General features: G+C 36.4%; 1 protein-coding gene across 1 annotated transcript in view; it reads right to left on the bottom strand.

Moving 5' to 3' along the window:
* Positions 1–2,705: 2,705 nt before the first annotated feature.
* DOK6 (docking protein 6) overlaps positions 2,706–18,329 on the bottom strand; it is a 268,016-nt gene continuing 252,392 nt past the window's right edge. The window contains exon 8 of the mRNA XM_029959396.1: positions 2,706–3,039. Within this exon, the coding sequence (XP_029815256.1) occupies positions 2,900–3,039 (140 nt within the window). The 3' untranslated portion in view covers positions 2,706–2,899. The remainder of the gene's footprint in view (positions 3,040–18,329) is intronic.

The following is an 18,329-nucleotide window of genomic DNA, read 5'->3' as shown; positions in this document are numbered from 1 at the left end:
ACTAATGTTACAGCAATATCATCTTCTGTTCTGGAATGGCACTAATGGCAGCATCCAATGGCTGCTGAATACCTTTGTGCTTCAGGTGCCAGGTTTTCTTAGACTGTGTTGCAGGACACCGTGAAGTTGCATTGTTATTTTAAACTTCCAGTGTGCTTGTGTTTAGTCTCCACAAGAAGTAGGTTCCCAACAAGTCAGATATGCTTTTGATTGGTTGTGTTCTCCAGCTTTGTCCTGGAGTTCAATATTCTGTGTATTGCTACAAAATGAGACCTCACAGTTATTTTCTGAATGTATGAGTTGAGAGGATAGTTTGCGACTAAAGCAAAATATTCAGTAAAGCTGCTATACACAGCCAATCCCACCTCCTTCCATTTTTTTTGTGTTTTCTTTGAAAATAGCATCTACATTTTCAATAACTACACAATATTCATGTACTGCATAGGAAGACAGCCACAGACAGCAATTGTTCCCCAGGAAATGGAAAGAGCACATTATATAGATCTTATGCTTTTTATCTAAACACAGTTAAAATACCAGGTTTAGGATTTAGGTAAGTTCTTAAAGTTCATGGGCAGTGGAACTATAAAGCAGTTCTGGTATTCTCCTGTTTAGGCTTTTCCCCACTTTGAGACTATGTAGAATATGTAATTATTAAATGCCTAGTATTCAAGTCGCAGATGAAAATGGACACAGCATTGAAATCTGTAGAACATATTGAAAACCTAATATAGGGAGTTTTAAAGAAAATATGTACAATTTTAGGGCAAGTGGAAGAATCCCAGCTGCAAAAGAATAAAAATAACTGACCAGTTCCTCAAAAGGCATATACTCGGCAAAGCTGCATGGAATAACAGAATTACACCAGCAGGATATCTATCCTTTCATATCACATTTTTCATTTAACATTTGCAAACTGGAAATTTTCCCTAAACAAAATGTCAATCAAATTTTTTTCTTAAATGAAAGTGTGAATGAAGCTTCCTTGATGGGTACAGCTCAGAGAGCACCACAGGTACAGCTCCCTGACAGCGTGGGAGAGCAGTTTTTCATTTTAGCTTATCAAAATACTCTCTGCAGGGAGCTGTTCTATTCCTGAGTATGGCAGCACTGCGAGAAGGAAAAGAGGTAGCAAACAAGACAAGGAAAAAGGGGAAAAAATAAATAATGGTGATTGTGGTGGGGTAGAAGTGCTCCATTCATGCGAATCACAATGCTTTTTTTATTCAGCAGCTGTTCACTGAGGTGTAGAAAGCTGTAAGTCTGCAAGGTCTCTTTGCCTGGAAAATGGTTGGAGAAAAGCTGAACATACTGTATCAGTAAATGTTTAATCAAAAGCAGAAGTTTCTTCTATACTTTTTAATACATATATATATATATGTGCATATATAAAACAACCCAAAAGCATTTTTCAGTTAAATTATGGTACATAAACTCTATAGTTTCATTGGAAAAGAGTCTACGTGTCTCCTCCTTGATACGTTTCCTCAACTTGTCCTGAGAAACAACCAATGAGATGAATCCCTCTGGTAATCATGGCAATTGTTTCACACTGGGAACAGAACACAAAGCTGCTCAGATCATACAAGAGGGCAGATTTTTCTCCTCACAATTTCAAACATTTCAGAGCATCGTGAGGAGTACATAAATGTTTGATAACACTTACAAAAATCTAAATGTCCAGGATAGATAAAACTCCTTCCCCACTTAGAGGTATGCCTTCCAACTTATTCCCTCGTTACTGATTACAAACACCTACTACAGTTCATTTTTCAAAGACGTCTTCCAAAGACAGAAAACTTCCATTGAGACGTACTCATCCTCCTTTTGAAAGTAAACAGATTCTTCACACATGATCATACAAGATACAATGTGCATCTAAAACAGAAATTTGAGAAGGAAACGGAGAAAATCAAAGTAACGCTGACCAGAAAGACAAGACCAGAGCTCAGCTCTACCATATTTGACCAAGCTGTGGCACAGGCAGTCGCCAGCTGGGGATGTGGCCCACTTTTATTTGTCTGAAAAACAGTTTTCCCGCTTTTTAAAGTCAGGCGTGCAGGCATGGTTACCTAAATAATTTGCAAATAAGAAGACATCGCAGCAGCTTTGAGAACAAGACTGTGCTGCTGATATAGACGTTCACAGCTCTCAGGGGCATCACGAGAATTGCACTGGTATTAGTACACGATGAATTTGTGCCCCGGGAATTTAAGATTAGAGCTGGACCAGGCAATAACCTTACCTTAACACATCAAACCCTATTCCCAACAAAACATATCAGCCTGATATTCTAGTATGTGTTGGTGTCTGGCTCAAAAAACACTCAACCACCCTCTAGAGTAGTGAATGAACTTGCTTGCTTCTGAAGGTGACCCCCAAAGCACTGATGCTGCATCTGGAGTTGGTGACATTTCAGTGACTCCAGTGGGAATCAGTAGGCTGCAGCAAGGACCTAAAAAGGTTACAGGTGAAGACAGGCTGGCGTGCTGGTGGAGGCGGGAAGGAAGGCCCCAATGTCAAATGCGCCATCGTGATGGAGCCCCAGAAGAAACCTTCTCCGGTCATGCAGAAACCTTCACATCAACCAACACAGTTTCATTTGTTTCCACCACTTTTTCACAACACGAACATGTCCCCCTTCCTCCCTCCCCCAGCCCCCCAAACCCCTCCTTTCTGAACATATTGACAAAAGGAATGGCAAAATAAATAAATAAAGACTTAGCCTCTGCTTCAGGGAAGCCGCCTCTCCAGGTTTCTGCATTGGCGGTGACCCGGTTGGAGCTGATAGGCATCAGTTTTCACGGCAAATGGTGGGTGTGGAGGGGGCCAGTGGCTCCCTGGCCCTGGAGGTAGGCTCCAGGCTTAACTGTCTGTCTCAGCCGGACGCCCACGGCTGTCATTGCACCAGCCCCGAGCCGTAGCTGAAGGCATAGCTGCTGGCCAACGAGAGGGACTGCTGGTGCTCCTCGTCCTGCTCCGAGGGGTAGCTGGGAAATGTCTGTGCCCGGGACACCTTTGCTGAGCTGAGGCTGTGACCTGGAGGGAGGGAAGACATGAACACAAAAGATGTAACTGGGCTTGAAGCCTTTCACCACCAACATGGACTCGGACGGATAAAGTTCATACAGCCCCACTGTGCCAGGGCGCCTGGAGAGCAGCCACGCAACACTGGGCCCTCCTGGGGCTGCAGAAGAGGGTATTTCCTGTGACTGAGGGCACAAGTGGTTGACAGATTCCCGGTAAAGGCAGAAGATCCCAGATCCAACTCAGGCATAATTTAGGGTCAGAAGTTTTTTAAAATTTCAGAGTGTAACATCTGTATCTTTTCTACTCTGTAAGTCTCAGTCATGTTAGAGCTGACAAATGCTCCTCTTTTTTATCTGAAGCACTGCTTAAGTGGTAGAAGTAATGCCAGAAGTTTCAAAGGGATTAGTCCCACAAATGCCAATTCTTGTACTTACTGTCTTTCAAACAGGATGCAAATTTATCAGGTCAACACAGCAGCACTGTCATTTCAAAATGCACTGGAGGTGGAATATGGTGCACATGGCAGAATACTGGTTGGGGAGAGGATGTGCAAGATGTTTTTTCAGATGGGCTTGTAAATCTCATATAACCATGATTTCCATTAACAAGATGGGAAACCATGTGTGAAAAGCCAGTGACAAAACTCAGGTGACTCTTATGACCCAGTTCTGTAACTTGATAATTTTCCTATCTCAGAATACCCTTTTGAAATTGAAATTTAATTAGTAACAAAGAGTAAACTTCCAAAGTGTATATCTTCATGCAACATATATTGAAATGTATATTGAAGCCTGGATTTAAAATGGTTCTGTGTAACGCTTTTAAAAATGTCTTTAAGATATGTATTATCTATAGGAATGCAAAATCATATTTTAATTTAAACCACAGAGATATTAAAAAATAGCTGCGATGGTATAGACACAAACAGTAAAGAATTTAGCTCATTTTGAAATCTTTCATAACAGTTAGCAGCTTTCTAGACTGGCCCAGTAGTGCTGGAACCAAGAATGATGTTCACCGGATTTGGGAAAACTTTGTCATAACTTGCATTTGGAAAAGTTTGATTATGACATGTTACTGATTTCCTCATGAAAAAAAATCATGATTTCCCCTGAACATGAGTCTATCAGAGCAATGATCGGACCAAGAGAGCAAAAAACCCCAACTAAATGAAAAATAGAAAAAAAGGTACATCTTAGTGACACTGGAGGCAATAAAACTAGAAACTAAACTCCCACTGACATGTCAATTGTCATAAAAATCCCTTTCATAGCACAACAAAACAGAATGAATTTTTTAACGAATTTTTACTATTCATTCACTGGGTTAAATTGACACTGGCTATCAAAACTTGCCTGAGATGAGAAATTGAAATGTTTTCTGCTTCAAAAAGCTTTTGCATCAAACTGAATTAAAGTGTAACAAGGCAAAAACACTGATAATGTTTGAGATTAGTTTAAAGGTTTTATTGCTTTGACCAAGTTTTAACCACGATATTAAGTAAAGCCTTCATTCATTTTTTACTTTTATTTGGGATTTGCATCACTGTTATTGTCAGGGTTTTTTGTTTCTAATTTAATGCAAACCTAAACATGGAAAGTTGCAAGATTGGTTTTAATTTTGTGTTCCATATCTGGTATTTTTCCTTCTAAGGATGTAAAACCTTGTTTTCTTTTTACCCAGAAGCAAAAATCATTGTATTCTAAGGGCCATAAGGAATGGCTAAACTAGCTGTGTGATTTCCTATGTAAAATTTGTCTCTTTCTCACTAATAAAGATAAATAAAATATGTCAAGGTATATTTAACTCCATTCTCTTAATGTATTTTATCCAAAAAATTTAACACAGTCCCTGTGACAACAATCAGAAGTAAAGAAACTTACCAGTCAAGGGAGTTCCCCAACCCAGGCCTATTTTTGTCATATGCTGTATCTCATATAATTAATTTTGAATTCACTTCTGTAGAACAGTGCAACTTTAATACAGTGATGAAGAGAGCCCCTAAACTAATTTCTAGCTAAGGAACTAAGAGAGTCTCTTAGAATGTAGATGAATTTGACCCTATTAGGGTTAAAAAGGAAATTAAATTCAGCTCTTTCATTTCCTGTATATATGCCTCAAATGTTAGCACATCTTGGACTGTTCTTTGAAAGAAAATTTGTAGCTGCTAAATCTCACAAAAGGGCTGATTTTAGCCATTCTGTAATCAAAGTGGTTAATGAGGATAAGTGACTTCTTCTCTCCTGACTGCTAGGATATGTAGTGAAAGAGTAGAGAGACACACAGATCCAAAAAATTTAAGGCACGCTTAATAAAGCCAAGAGGTCTAAGACATGTGGTTGATGTCAAGTCAAACAGTATGATGTCAATTTACGAAAATAATAGCATAAAGAATAGACAACGTTGGTTCAAATGAAATGAGAAAGCTATGGGTAATAGAGAATTTTTGAGTTTAGGAAAGAATGGATCTATACAATATATTTACTTTCAACTTACATTTTTAAAAAAGCAATTAACGATGCTAATACATTTCAATAAATGAATAAAAAAATAATCATGGTAAAATAATGTCCAATGGTTCCAAGCTGGGCTAAGATTTCTAAGTAGCAAATTCCCCAAATTTAGGGTTTTTTCCAGCTTTTTATTAAAATTCAGTGTATCACATGCTGAAAATTTTAAATTATAACAGATTCTTTAATTTGCATTCCTACTAAATATTATTTTAATACTCATACAGCTGATCAGCCTTATGGAATCTTAGGTACTGCAGTGTCTCCAAAGTTAGGCTTTATGTCAGCAGTAAGGATTTTGAAATTAAAGATACAGGGGAAGTTTTTGTAAGTAAAGAATTAAAGTTTCGTAGTTTTCTAAACTTTTGGCTTCAGTCACATTTGGGCCCTAAGAGGTTAAGAGAGAAGAACAATGCTGTTTCTGGATTTTGCAGTTCTTTTGTACCACAGCTGTTTTCAAGAATACAAAACCAACTCTTCTCTAAAATTCTTCTGAAGTCAGCATAAGATGAATTTGATTAACACACACTTCATGACCTGAGGACACCAATAGTACTGGGAGAGGTTTTTTTCATGTGGTTTACAGAGGAAATGTATTTTTTTCTGTTCTAGGACAGGACCTTGGAAACATAAGCATTATTCAGCCTACTTCATCCTTTATTCAAATTTACTGTCAGGATTAAAGAATGCAATGGAGCTGTAGTCCAAAGCAATTAGGTATGAATGATCCATCAAGAAAATCTAATGTAACCCAGTAAATTACACTAAAATTAGATTTTTCCTGATCTTAATTATGTTGGAAGCAGAGGCAGTATACACAAGGATCTTATTTCATGGCATGGCGCTTATTTATAACAATTCTTTAGAGGAAAAACCCAATGGTTTCCTAGTAACAGCGGTGACTGATGTACATATAAGTAGATCGATCACAACTTCTGAGAGAAAACTTGCAGTACCCAGCTAAATGAAAAGAAAAAAAAAAGAGGAGAAGAGATCCAGGGATAAGCTTTAAAAACTCCCTTACTGCTGCTTATTGGAAGATGTTTCTCTCCATTTTGGATTCAGAATTCAAATTCTTAACTTGAAGGCAGGTGCCGAATCTTTTTCTTTTCTAAATGAAATAAAGGTCACACTTTTCTAATACAAGAATTCAAGGGATTCTCATCTGATATTCTTTGGTTAGAGCACTCATCTCTGATGTAGAAGTCCTGTGTTAAAATTCCCCTCTGCCTGTGGGTATGGTTCGACATTGCATTTTCTATAAAAAATCAGCTGAAAATGTTCCCTTTCTCCTCTGTACCGACGCTGCTGTTCACTGCCCTCAGTTGTGCCATTGCGACGGAAAGACTGTTTTGTAGACTGAATTACTTTGTTCATCTCTTTTGCAAGAGCCCTACAAATCACTGCATTGGCAAAGCTGAGGACCAGGAACAAGCAGCCAAGCCAAGGGGAAGAAATTGGCAAGGGTTTCTCAGGCTGGTTTTAGTGCCAGTTTGCTTGGCGATTGATGACCTGTGAGCAATATGCAACCAAATACAGGTTAATGCAACTGCCACCGGATTACTTACATGCCAGAGGAAGGACCACTTTTGAAATCCTCTGACTAAGCTTTTCTAATACAAGATCTAATATAAGTTTATATTTCTGCAGTACAATGATTAAAAATTAATAGAACCAGAGACTCCTGTGTTTCAGCTTCTGTTGCAGGCCTTTAATTACCTCATATGAGATACTCATTAGGTAAAATAAAGAAACAGACTTTTGCAGCTGCACAGTAAGCTTTCATTTGGGATTTCTTAACCTCTGAACAAACAAAAGGGTGTAGTTCTAATGCAGTTTTATTTTTCTACATAATAATAAATTTAATTTTGAAAATAAAATTTGACATTTTCATTTCCAAGATTATGAGCACAAAACTGAAGTCATTAAATTTAAACCAATTGGATATTTTATTGGTACTGTGTTTTGTTCTTGGGAGTGCTCTGAGACTTCATGAGGACAAGAGTTCTGTAATTGCTATTAATGTTTCTATAAATGATATAGAAAAACACGGTTGCTCAAAAGAAATTTCTATGAATCAATAAGTGCAAGCTAAGACCAAATAAAGTGAATCACTAATTTCATTGTAAAGCAATCTTTTCTTTTTAGAAATATTAATTGGAAAATTCTGTTGTTCACACTAAACAGAACAGTCTGGAAAACAGAAACAAAGATGATGAGACTTTATCCTTGCACAAAGGATAGTGCAAGGAGGTGGAAAAAAAAACAATTAGGTAACATATGTTTGAGGAATGAAACATTAGTAAGAAGGAGTTAGTTCTATGTTGTTTTCTCACACAATTCTCACCAGACAATATAAATATAGCCCTTGAGCCAGAAAAGTTCACAAAACTAGTACCAGTATTTAATCTAGATTTGTGTTCTCTGTGGACTTTCCCAACAGCAGTGAAAGATCCTATTTATACCAAAGGAGGTCCACCAATTGTAATGAGGATACTACTTGTATGGGGAAGTATATCTCAAAGTGCTTCAACGTTTGATATTCTTTGCAGCATTTTTGTTAATACACAGGACAAAGTGGGAGATGCACTGTAGCTATGCACTGAAAACCCACAAGGGAAAATGAAACTCTTACTGGAAAAAACTAAATTATTATGACTGCTTATTTCAGATGGAAGCTTTTATCCTCCCTTTTTTTTTATCCTCCTTTTTTTATCCCCCTTACTTCAATCTCAAATCATTTAAGTGGCTATTATTGCAAAAAAGGACACTTTCATTTAAGGCAGAAAATAAATGATTGCTGCTATCCTATTTATGAATTGATACTGGTTAAAATTCTGCCAACTCTCCATATTGAATATACAGTGTCTTCTATTGAGCTACTGATGACAAAGCAGGTTTTCCTTTTCTGCTGTTAGATGATTGGAATAACTAAAGCGAAGTTTCATAGCAGGACAAACTGCTACAAAGCAAAACATTTATTTTGCAGTAATGATGCACTTGGATTGGAAGGGCATTAATTGGTACAGCAATTATTATCCTGTCATTCACAAAAAGATGCAATGGAAGGGAGCAGATGGAAACAGAAAAATAGCATAAACTACATTACAACATATTGATTTCCATACACTTATTGAAAGTGAAACTGTGGGCCTGTTTCAGATCCAAATGAAGAAAAACAAATTTTCTCTTGAATTTAACTCCAGGGCGCACAGCTGAGCTTAACTTTTACATATTCTAAAATAATCTTGGATTTCATTTCATCAAGTATATATCTTTCTGAAGGAAGAAAGAATAGCAGTAAACCTAATTTTTGAGACAGATTTTTAAGAAAATGGTTTAGTTTATTTATTAGAAATACTTTCAAATAAAAATAATTTAAATTGATGATAAAATACATAGAAAATATATTAAGAGAATGAATGTAAAACTCTCCCCTCCCAGTTTAAAATTTCCTTTTAATTTTTAATTGGAAAACATTTTCATTTTCTTTAGAATTTGAAATAAAATATTAACTTTTTTCCTGTACGGTATTAAAATTAATAAGTATCCAAGTAGAATATTCTTGTTACAGAACTCTACCACTTTCCAGAATTAAAAGATTATTATTTAACTTAAAAGTTAAAAGATTTTTGGCATTGTTATCAAGCCCTCCTCTAAAAAGAAAAAGCTTTACAGGTGCATGGAGGAAAGATTGCAGGACTGACAGTTCAAAAACGGTAAATTTACAATATGTCAAATTTTTGAGTATTAGGAAAAAATTTTCAGTATTCTAATTTTGGCACAAGAATGCTGGAGTTTTATGAAGAGCACATCTACATGTCAATATTTTGAAATACAGAAAAATTGTTTCAATTCCTACAAACAATGTGAATTGCTTGTAAATAGTATGGACAGGAAAAATGAGCATTATTTTATCTGCACTCCTACCCAAAATAGCAACCATTTAAAAGCAATGTCTTGAAACACATAACTAAATCTAATGTATTGACTGAAGGCCAGGTCAGCTTACTTGCTGTTGCGTTTTTCCAGATAGTGTTTTTAAATACTTGCTCTTCTACTGCACTTAACCTGTGCATTATCTACTTAGGCTATCACAAGCTGATGTAGCTCCTGTGGTAGAAATATCAGAATATCACCCACATCTTTCTCTGGTTCTGTGTACTTATAAAGGGAGGAGACATATATAAACACCTACAACCTAACATCTCCACCTGGGAGATGGAAAAGTAAGTTATTTGCATGTCTCACATTACCAAATAATCCTTTCCCTTTTTGCCAACATTCCTGCAGCCAAAATATGACATATATTTAGGAAAAATGATCTATTTTACATGCTATATCTCTTCAACTTGTGGTCTTCTATTTGTTATACATAATTGTAAACCTAGATGCCTGAACTACAAGGAGATTAAGTAAAAGAAAGTGTCTGACAGGAGTAGCAATTTTTGTAGTTTTGCACTCTGAGCCAATGTGCAGACAAACACATTAAGATTGTTCTTCACTTTCTTATGTTGTCTTCTTTATAGAGATTGCAGCGGTCCTTACAGAGATTAATTGATTTCATCTTTGCAGCTTTTTACACTTGTGCTAATGTTGCAGTACTAAACCAGCCTCCCCTCTCTCTCTGTTCTGAGTCCAGCTCCTTAACTATGCCAACACAGTTGGAGGAGGTGCAATCATGTTCACACTTGGCACAAAATTAGGCTAAGGTCCAACTTTGCTTCAAAACAAACATAATTTTCCAGATGAAGACTCTCAGAAAGAAGGGTTTCTCAGTTTGGTCTCACAGGTTCTGCAGAAATCAAATTTTCAGCAATGATACTTTCAATTTTTAGTTTATAGATTTTAAAGTATTTATCAGGGAACCCTGATCTATGCTAGTCCTGCATTCAGCAGATCCACCTTGGAACCCAAACTTTTCTGTAACACAATACAATATTTTCTTTTCAGAAATTTTGGTGGTGAGAGAAAAAAAATGCCCTGCTTTGTTTTAAATCAGTTAAAGAATCTGCTCTTCTGGACCCACATGAAGGAGATTTGCTGTTTTCTCTGGACCACTGTACAGGTGACACAAAATTTGTGTATATAGAGAAGAGACTATGGTCAGGGATTTTGTTTTATACTGAAAGATACAGGCATCATGACCTTGAAGAAAAGCTCTTCAGAGGAAATGCGAGCAGTTTAATTCTGCAATGTGTCAAAATATCAGCAAGTTAATTAACAGTAAACAGAATCTTGAATGAGTACCCTAACAAAGCTATCCGAAAAGGCTGAGTACTTTGTACAAGGTGGCTAGCATCCCTGGCTTAATTTATCCTTTAAACCACAGACTCAGTCAACCAGAAACTAATATAAAACCTAATACAAACCTTCTTCTTACAACATAAGTTGTAAAATTGAGGTTTATTATGAGAATATTAATGCTGTTTCTGAACTTTATGCCTGTGCCAAGTAAATTTATTTCATTTACCATGAAAGCAAACAGAGACTAAGCATTTTTATACCCAATGAATGTAGTTTCACTTTCCCATTCAAGTTCAAAGCTCAATGAGTTTTTTAAACGAAACTTCATGAAACTGAGACATTCCATGTTGGTAATACTAAGGAAAAAAAAAAAGATAAAGGAGAAATTCCTGCAAGTGAAAATTTCCTTCACTTCAAGGAACATTTGAATCAGATCAGAATGATAAGGTGATGGCAAAATGCAAGAAATGAGACAAAAAGAATGCTCGGATTCTAAGTGTGTATGGGAAAGGCTAAAGAGGCGGGAAGAGAAAACAGTTACAGAAAACTTCAACAAGAAAATTATTTTAGTGTTTACTTTGTGTCATGGGGACATAACAAACCAATAAAAGGAAATACCCAGAAAAATTACCCTGTTTCTGGAATAACTGAAAAGTAGGAAGAGTATAAAGCTAGTGAAAAAAGAAACAAATGCCAAAGATAGATAAAAATGTGTGAATTCAGTTACTTTGTCCTAAACAATGATTTTCTTCTGTGTTTAAGTAAGTAGAGCTCCACACTTTGTTGTCAGCTTTTGACTCCTGTGTAGAGCATGAAGTCATTCTGAGAATCAACTGATTGTTGATTTCTGTGCAGAAATGGATTTTGAGCATAATTTTCTTTTACATCCTTGCAAATTGCATCTACCAGATTAATTTAAAACTGGTAGCTACGTATCTAGTTTTATTATCTTGGTTTACCAATTGTTAGCTGTGTTCACTTTTCCTTTTCTCAAAATATTTATGTTGTGTTTTTATTACAGCCAAACTAACGCCCAATCAAAAGACAGATTTTATCAGACATATTGTTAAAAAATCAACACCTAAATCTGCTACTGATGTAGCAGAAAGTATCTTGCTGAAAAATGCAATGCAAAAATGCAGATTTATACACTGCATATCACTTTGATGATATGGAATATGTCACTGTTAAATATTTATTGCATTTCAAATCATGTTGACATTTCCCCTTGGATACATTATTCCAAAAAACGCTATGGAATGGCTTCATGCAATTTTACTGATACTACAGAGATAGAGTGAAACAGTGAATTTCTAATTTTGTATTAGAGTACCTGAAGTGAAATGAAGGAAAAAATTACTTACATTGATAAAAAGAGTAGAGGGTGGAGACAGTATACTGCCTTTGAAAATGGGATACTACTGGAGGCTGATTCATCAGTACTGTTCAATCTTGTGGCCATTATAGTTCTACTGATCTTTAGTGTGTCCAATATTTCCTGGCCTGGTAGTATTTTCATTATAAACACTCCATTCACAAAGATTTATAACTACCCTATAAAAAAATTGCCATAAAATGAAACTCAGCACATAAGGTCTGAAGTCAGAGAACAAATCTGGTCTGACAGGATGGAGGGAATATGTTTTTCACTACATTTTTATGTAAGTAAAATACAGCTTTGATAGAAAAAAATGAGAAAAAAATTGGCAGGAAGTATAGTTTACATTGCTTGGCATAGGAAAAAATGAGGATGAAGGATTTATGCCACTCCAAATGGATATCTATTGTACAAATACTGTATTTAAAAGACGATTTTATTATGTGAGTATGATGTGAGAACTAAACACATACGAAACATAAAGTCTAAGATATTCAGGTGGTACAGCTGAACCCTTCCTCTGGTGCTCCCAGGCAGTTTCTTTGCACACCTGAAGAACCAGGGAAATAGGGAGATAAATGGTAACAAAACTAACCCTTATCAAAAACAAACGCACAAAAAAGCAAACCAAAATTCAAAAAATATTTTATGCCAGTTTGGTTTTTACTGTGGAGACAGATATGTTCTACTTCTGGGCTGTTCAAAGAGGCTGGAATGCCTGGCTGTTGGAAATGGTTATGACGTGGGCCACTTCTTTTGGCATCAGCTGTGCCTCAGCAAATGGTTGCACTGCAGACTCAGTCCTGTTTGAGCTGTGTTAGAACTTCTTGCTGCATAAAAGCAGCAAAATTCATCATCTGTTTTTGATCATATTCTTCTACCTCTGTTACACCACTCAGAGTCACCCTATTACTTCCCTAGAGGTATCTAAGGACAGAATGATGTTCGAACTGTAGGAAATGTCCTCCAAGGATAGAAAAAAGTCTTGGACTCTGGTAAAATGTCTTTCCTTCAAAGAACTTTGTATATATGTTGTAACATGGGAATTAGTCTTATTTATGTATATTTTGCTGGGAAGGGGAGGGGAAGGGTGATTTGTGGGAGGTAAACACAGTTCCCAGTTTAATACAATGAGTTATTTAAACTGACTAAAGATTTTACATTTTTTTATTCAACCAATGAACAAATTTTAGAAAGGATAATAGATCTTACATTAATATATGCAGGGATGAAACTCAGTTTTTAAAACTTCTACCTTTCCAAAGCTATTCTATTTTTTACCCATATACTGAAAGCATTTATTAAACCATTTGTTATTCAGATTTAAACTCTCTATGAAATATCTTTCTATGAAATTGTCCTTAGGAATATTCTTTAGAGGACCTTAATGTTATTTCAAGCTGCAACTAGATAGTAATAGTAGATGCCATATAAAAGTAAAATATTGCATTAGCTGATAATTAGCTCTTTGGTTATATTAAAAAGTTTCCTCAAGCACTTGAAGACAGAAAGACATACCTCTCCTCAAGTTCTAAAGGAGAAAAGATAATTTTTTATTTTATTTTTTTTTTAAACTCCATTTTAAATTATAGGTTGTTCTTAATTAATAAGACTTGAGACTACAGGCATTTTTCTAAAACGTAAGGTTGTTGACTTTCTTTAAAATAGGGCTTCACCTTTCACTTTACCTGCTTCACTTTCACTTCAAAGGACAGACTGAATTACTGAAAAACTGCAACTACCAATTTAAGAATGCTTGGATACTTTCCCACTGAAATAACAAAGACAATCTGCTAAATGGCATGAAGTCATTAAAAATGTTCCTAAATTAAAAATGTAAAGATGTAACCCTGGGAACTACCAACCTGTCAGACTCACCTCTGTGCTTGGGAAGATCATGGAACAGATACTCCTAGAAGCAGCATGGCTTCGCCAAGGGCATTTTCTGTCTGACTAAACTTCTACAATGGAGTGACTACCTCAGTGGACAAGGGCAGGGCTATCGATTAAACCTATCTGGACATCTGTAAAGCCTTTGACACAGTCCTCCCCAACATCCTTCTCTCTAAATTGGAGACAAAAGGATTTGATGGGTGGACTGTTAGATGGATAAGGAATTGGTTGGATGGTCACATCCAGAGGGTAATGACCAACTACCTCAATGGCTCAGAGTCCTGATGGACATCAACAGTGAGTGGTGTCCCTCAGGAGTCTGTGTTGAGACCAGTGCTGTTCAACATCTTCATCAATGACATAGGCAAAGGGATTTGGTTACAGACTTGATGCTAATTGCTGACATGGTAATAGTGCCCACTTACAGCCAGCGGTACTTAAGAGCTTCCCATCTCCATTTCTGTTCAGTGTCCAGGCTGAGAATTATTTTTTTCCCACGAATAAAGATTGTAATGTACTTTTTAAAGTTTGTTTAGTTATGAGTGTTAAACATGCCACTTATCTTTAGTTAGTTAACTCTTCTCTAGAGTTAAATTTTCATGCACTGATCTGAATTGGAAACCAAATTCTAGAGTATTTAGATGATAAACATACCCTCTGCACACAAAAAATACAGAAATGGATTTTATGACAGGTATTTGAGGTATATGTTGAGTTTGAAAAATTCTGTAAGTAACAGAAAACTCTATAAACTTAATTTTGGGGACGGATATGTCTGATCTGCACATTTCTATCCCTTCTTCTGAGTCATTTGGCAGTTGCCATTGCAAGTTTATTAAATGGATGGAATAAAGGAAAGGTTTCTGTCTGTACTGAGTGTAATAGCACTCTGAGTTCTTTTGTTCCTTGCAGAGATTACATATATAAAATATGTGGCAATAAGGCAGTTCACAGAGGCTAAACAAATTATTTTCCTCTATAATTTATTCTCTAAAATAAAGAAGTTCATTGATTTTTAGATTATATAAGTTTAATTGGAATAAAGTAGATGCCTAAAACATCAATGAAGCACTCAGGAAAGTTAATCCATTTTTCATGACTCTATAAATAATTTCTTCTAGCTGTAAAAGCCTTCAATTACCCACCAGGAAATCAAAAACAATGGTTGTAATTCACTGAGGGATGCAAGTGGTGTTCTTTTGCTTTTTTATCCCTGGAAGGGAATTTGCTGTGATTCAGTGTGAAAAAACTGTKYMWTTTTTTMWYMRRMCYKKKKWAWKGKWRRRKKGRRGKWAAWYYKGKWAARGKKKKKYMAARKKSYTKRWYYKSYTKKKKYYKGRRGKKGRRRGRRKYCCYTTTTYYTYMMYYYTKSWRRAAAMMRRARRAAMMRSYTWARSCMAARSMMYTWWYYYCYYCMARMMCCMMCCTCCCCCCTGCAATAAGCAAACAAACATAATAAGAAAACCAGTGTTAATAGTAAGACACACTGATATTACCACCTACGTGCCTTCTCTCTGGAAATTTGTTATTAAACCTGTAAATATTCTGTCCTGTGTTTTGTCTTTTTTGTTCCTCAGTTCACTGAGGATGTTTTTTCGTTGATATTCCCTCTGTGGCATCTCATATCGCAGAAGCTGTTAGAGTAGGGCAGCAGGCATCCCTTCAAAAGATTTCCTTAATTCCAACTGCTGGGAACTTGCGTTCTGGCAACCCGATTGACCGATCTGTTGAAGCAGTAAGGGGTCGAGAACTATCACCTCTTAAACGACATTCATTCTGTCCTATCTCACAGCCCCTTAGTGAAGTGTTACTAAAGCAAGATAGCAAATGACAAAAAAAAGTGCCCATAGCACAAGGCAATAACCAGCAATCATATTCACAACATGACATGTACAAAGTAATTATGCTTCATACAGGCATTTAGAGAAAAGAGTGTCTTACACTAAAGCAAGCCGTGTTGCCGCTGGCGATTTTGCTATTGGTTTTAACCGGAAAGAACTGTAAAACACAAGCTGAATTCATTATGAATGCCTGCACCTGTAGCATACAGGTAACGGACGACGAGGTGAACAAAGATGAATGAATCGCACAGAATGGTTGAATGTCACAGATATGGGTGTTGGGTAGTGGTTTAGGAAAGAGCAAGACAGATGACGTGGAGCCATCAGCAGTAGAAGGTAAAGAAAAGTAACGTAGAGAACCCACTTCATAATTTCTGAATGAAATCTGGGGAATTTCTTACGTATGGCCAGACCACCCAGTGCTCCAGTCATTTTCAGCTATTTGCAGCCACACAGTGGCAGGGGAAATTCAGAATTTGCAGCTCAAATACAAAAGAGATTAAAACCTGCTTCCACCACCACAGCTTGCTGCCTTTTGTGCTATTCTCCTCTCAGTGCCTATTACAACAGAGCAGCATATAATGTAGAAGCATACAATATGAGACAGTATTCTTGAATTATGGTACTACTTCTCTAGGAACACTGCAAATTTATGAACTTGCACGTAAATTTTTAGGTTTACTAGTACAGATTTAAAGGGAGGGAAGTAACAGAAATAACAGAATACAAGTAGTTATTCAGCAGCACAAAAATGGGAATTTTTAGAGAACTGGAAATCAGCTGTGATTTAAAAGGAAGTTAAATTGTGAGTTCAGCAGAAAATATAACTCTGAAGGCACCATATCTGATGAAACATGATGACATATTTTGATGTTAAGGCAAAATGGCAGCTTGCAAAACTGTGTTGTATGAGGTACTGGCTTTGGGTTGCAAGAGTAAAGCCAAACTAAAATTAAACATATATATTCTCTATTTTAAGAGCACATTGAGGACAATTTTAAGGGGAAAAAATAACAACCCTCCCAAAAAAACCCCTAAAAAAATTTAGAAAGTAAAGAAAGCAAATGGCTTTTACCAGTTATTTTCAATTTACCTCTTTATAGCCTCCTTTTCCCTGGAGATATAATAATTAAAAATCAGTAATTGCCAGGACTTTTACTCATCACTTGTTAAATAGAACAAAGCAATAATGAGTGTTCCTTAGCTGAGTCCTCAAGCTGAAGTGTGAGATAACTCTCATGGAACAGGTATGCTATTAGCAGCAAAATATAGATGATTTATGTCACAAGCAGAAAAGGAGCTAAAATCTTTTATGTTATAGCTCACACCAGTGATGACTGCACCATCCTGATTACTCAGGACACTTTCGGCATCACAAAATCACCATATTTACATCCCATTGCTAGAATTTGCACTTAAAATAATTTTCTTTATATAGTCTTGCAGCTGCAAACATGAGCACCACTAAGGCACAGAAGAGGGAGTATTACATGATTCTTGGAGAGTTTTGTCTCTCACAAGATGAGATCTTTGCATTCTTTTAAGATTTCATATTTTCCTTCATAAGCGGGAGAATGGGATCCTGGTAAGAGTTAGTTACTTCCACTTTTGTTTCTTTGCAATGAATATTTAATGAAATATAGCAATGGCTACAGGAGCCTCTAAAGTAGCTCAGAAACTGATGTACTGTCTCAAAATATCTGCCAGTCAGTACTTAGTACAATACTTGGCTTCATAAATTCACTGAAAGGGAAAACAAAATGAAGCAAGCATTTTTGCCTTTTTAAAGACCTTCATGAGAACAATCATATACTAAAAAAGGAACTTTTCTGGGATGTGAAATCTGTCTGTCCATTTACTTTAGGGGATAATCAGGAATTGAATTGAAAATGCAACTGGGGAGCTATCTGAATTTTAGAAGACATTCAGACCTGCTGCTGAAGCCTGTGAACCATATGCTTTGTGCCTATAAATGTGTTTTTCAGACAATACCTGGGGATTTTAGTAGAGGCAATGAGCAAGGGGAAATCCAATTTTTATATCTTTGGTAGAATGGCTAAGCAGCAGTGAGTCAGGCAACTGGACTATCATGATGCATTACAGAACCCATCCTAGATCACTATTAAATACCTACTTTAAGAGCAAAAGTAAAGAAGCAGTAGTAGCAAGGAGCACACTGAAAAATGCAGTTACAGTTTCTACCACCTGTTCTTCTTCATTTTAAAAATTAATTGCCTTGAAAAAGCAGCAGAGATGTAGTGAAATATCTTGAATTTCCTTTCCCCAAAAGCAAAGAATAGAGAAAAGAAAAAAAAAGGGAAGGGAAGGTTTGGGAAGGTTTGGGAAGGGAAGGTTTGGGAAGGGAAGGGGAGAGGTTCAGAGAGGAGAGGTTTGGAGAGGTTCAGAGAGGTTCATTTCAGTTCGGAGAGG

The sequence above is a fragment of the Manacus vitellinus genome, unplaced genomic scaffold, assembly GCF_001715985.3.
Source record: "Manacus vitellinus isolate BGI_N305 unplaced genomic scaffold, ASM171598v3 scaffold_1_pilon, whole genome shotgun sequence".
Taxonomy (NCBI): Eukaryota; Metazoa; Chordata; class Aves; order Passeriformes; family Pipridae; genus Manacus; species Manacus vitellinus.
Note: the sequence above shows the minus strand (reverse complement) of the source record. Positions and strands in the feature narration are given on the sequence as shown.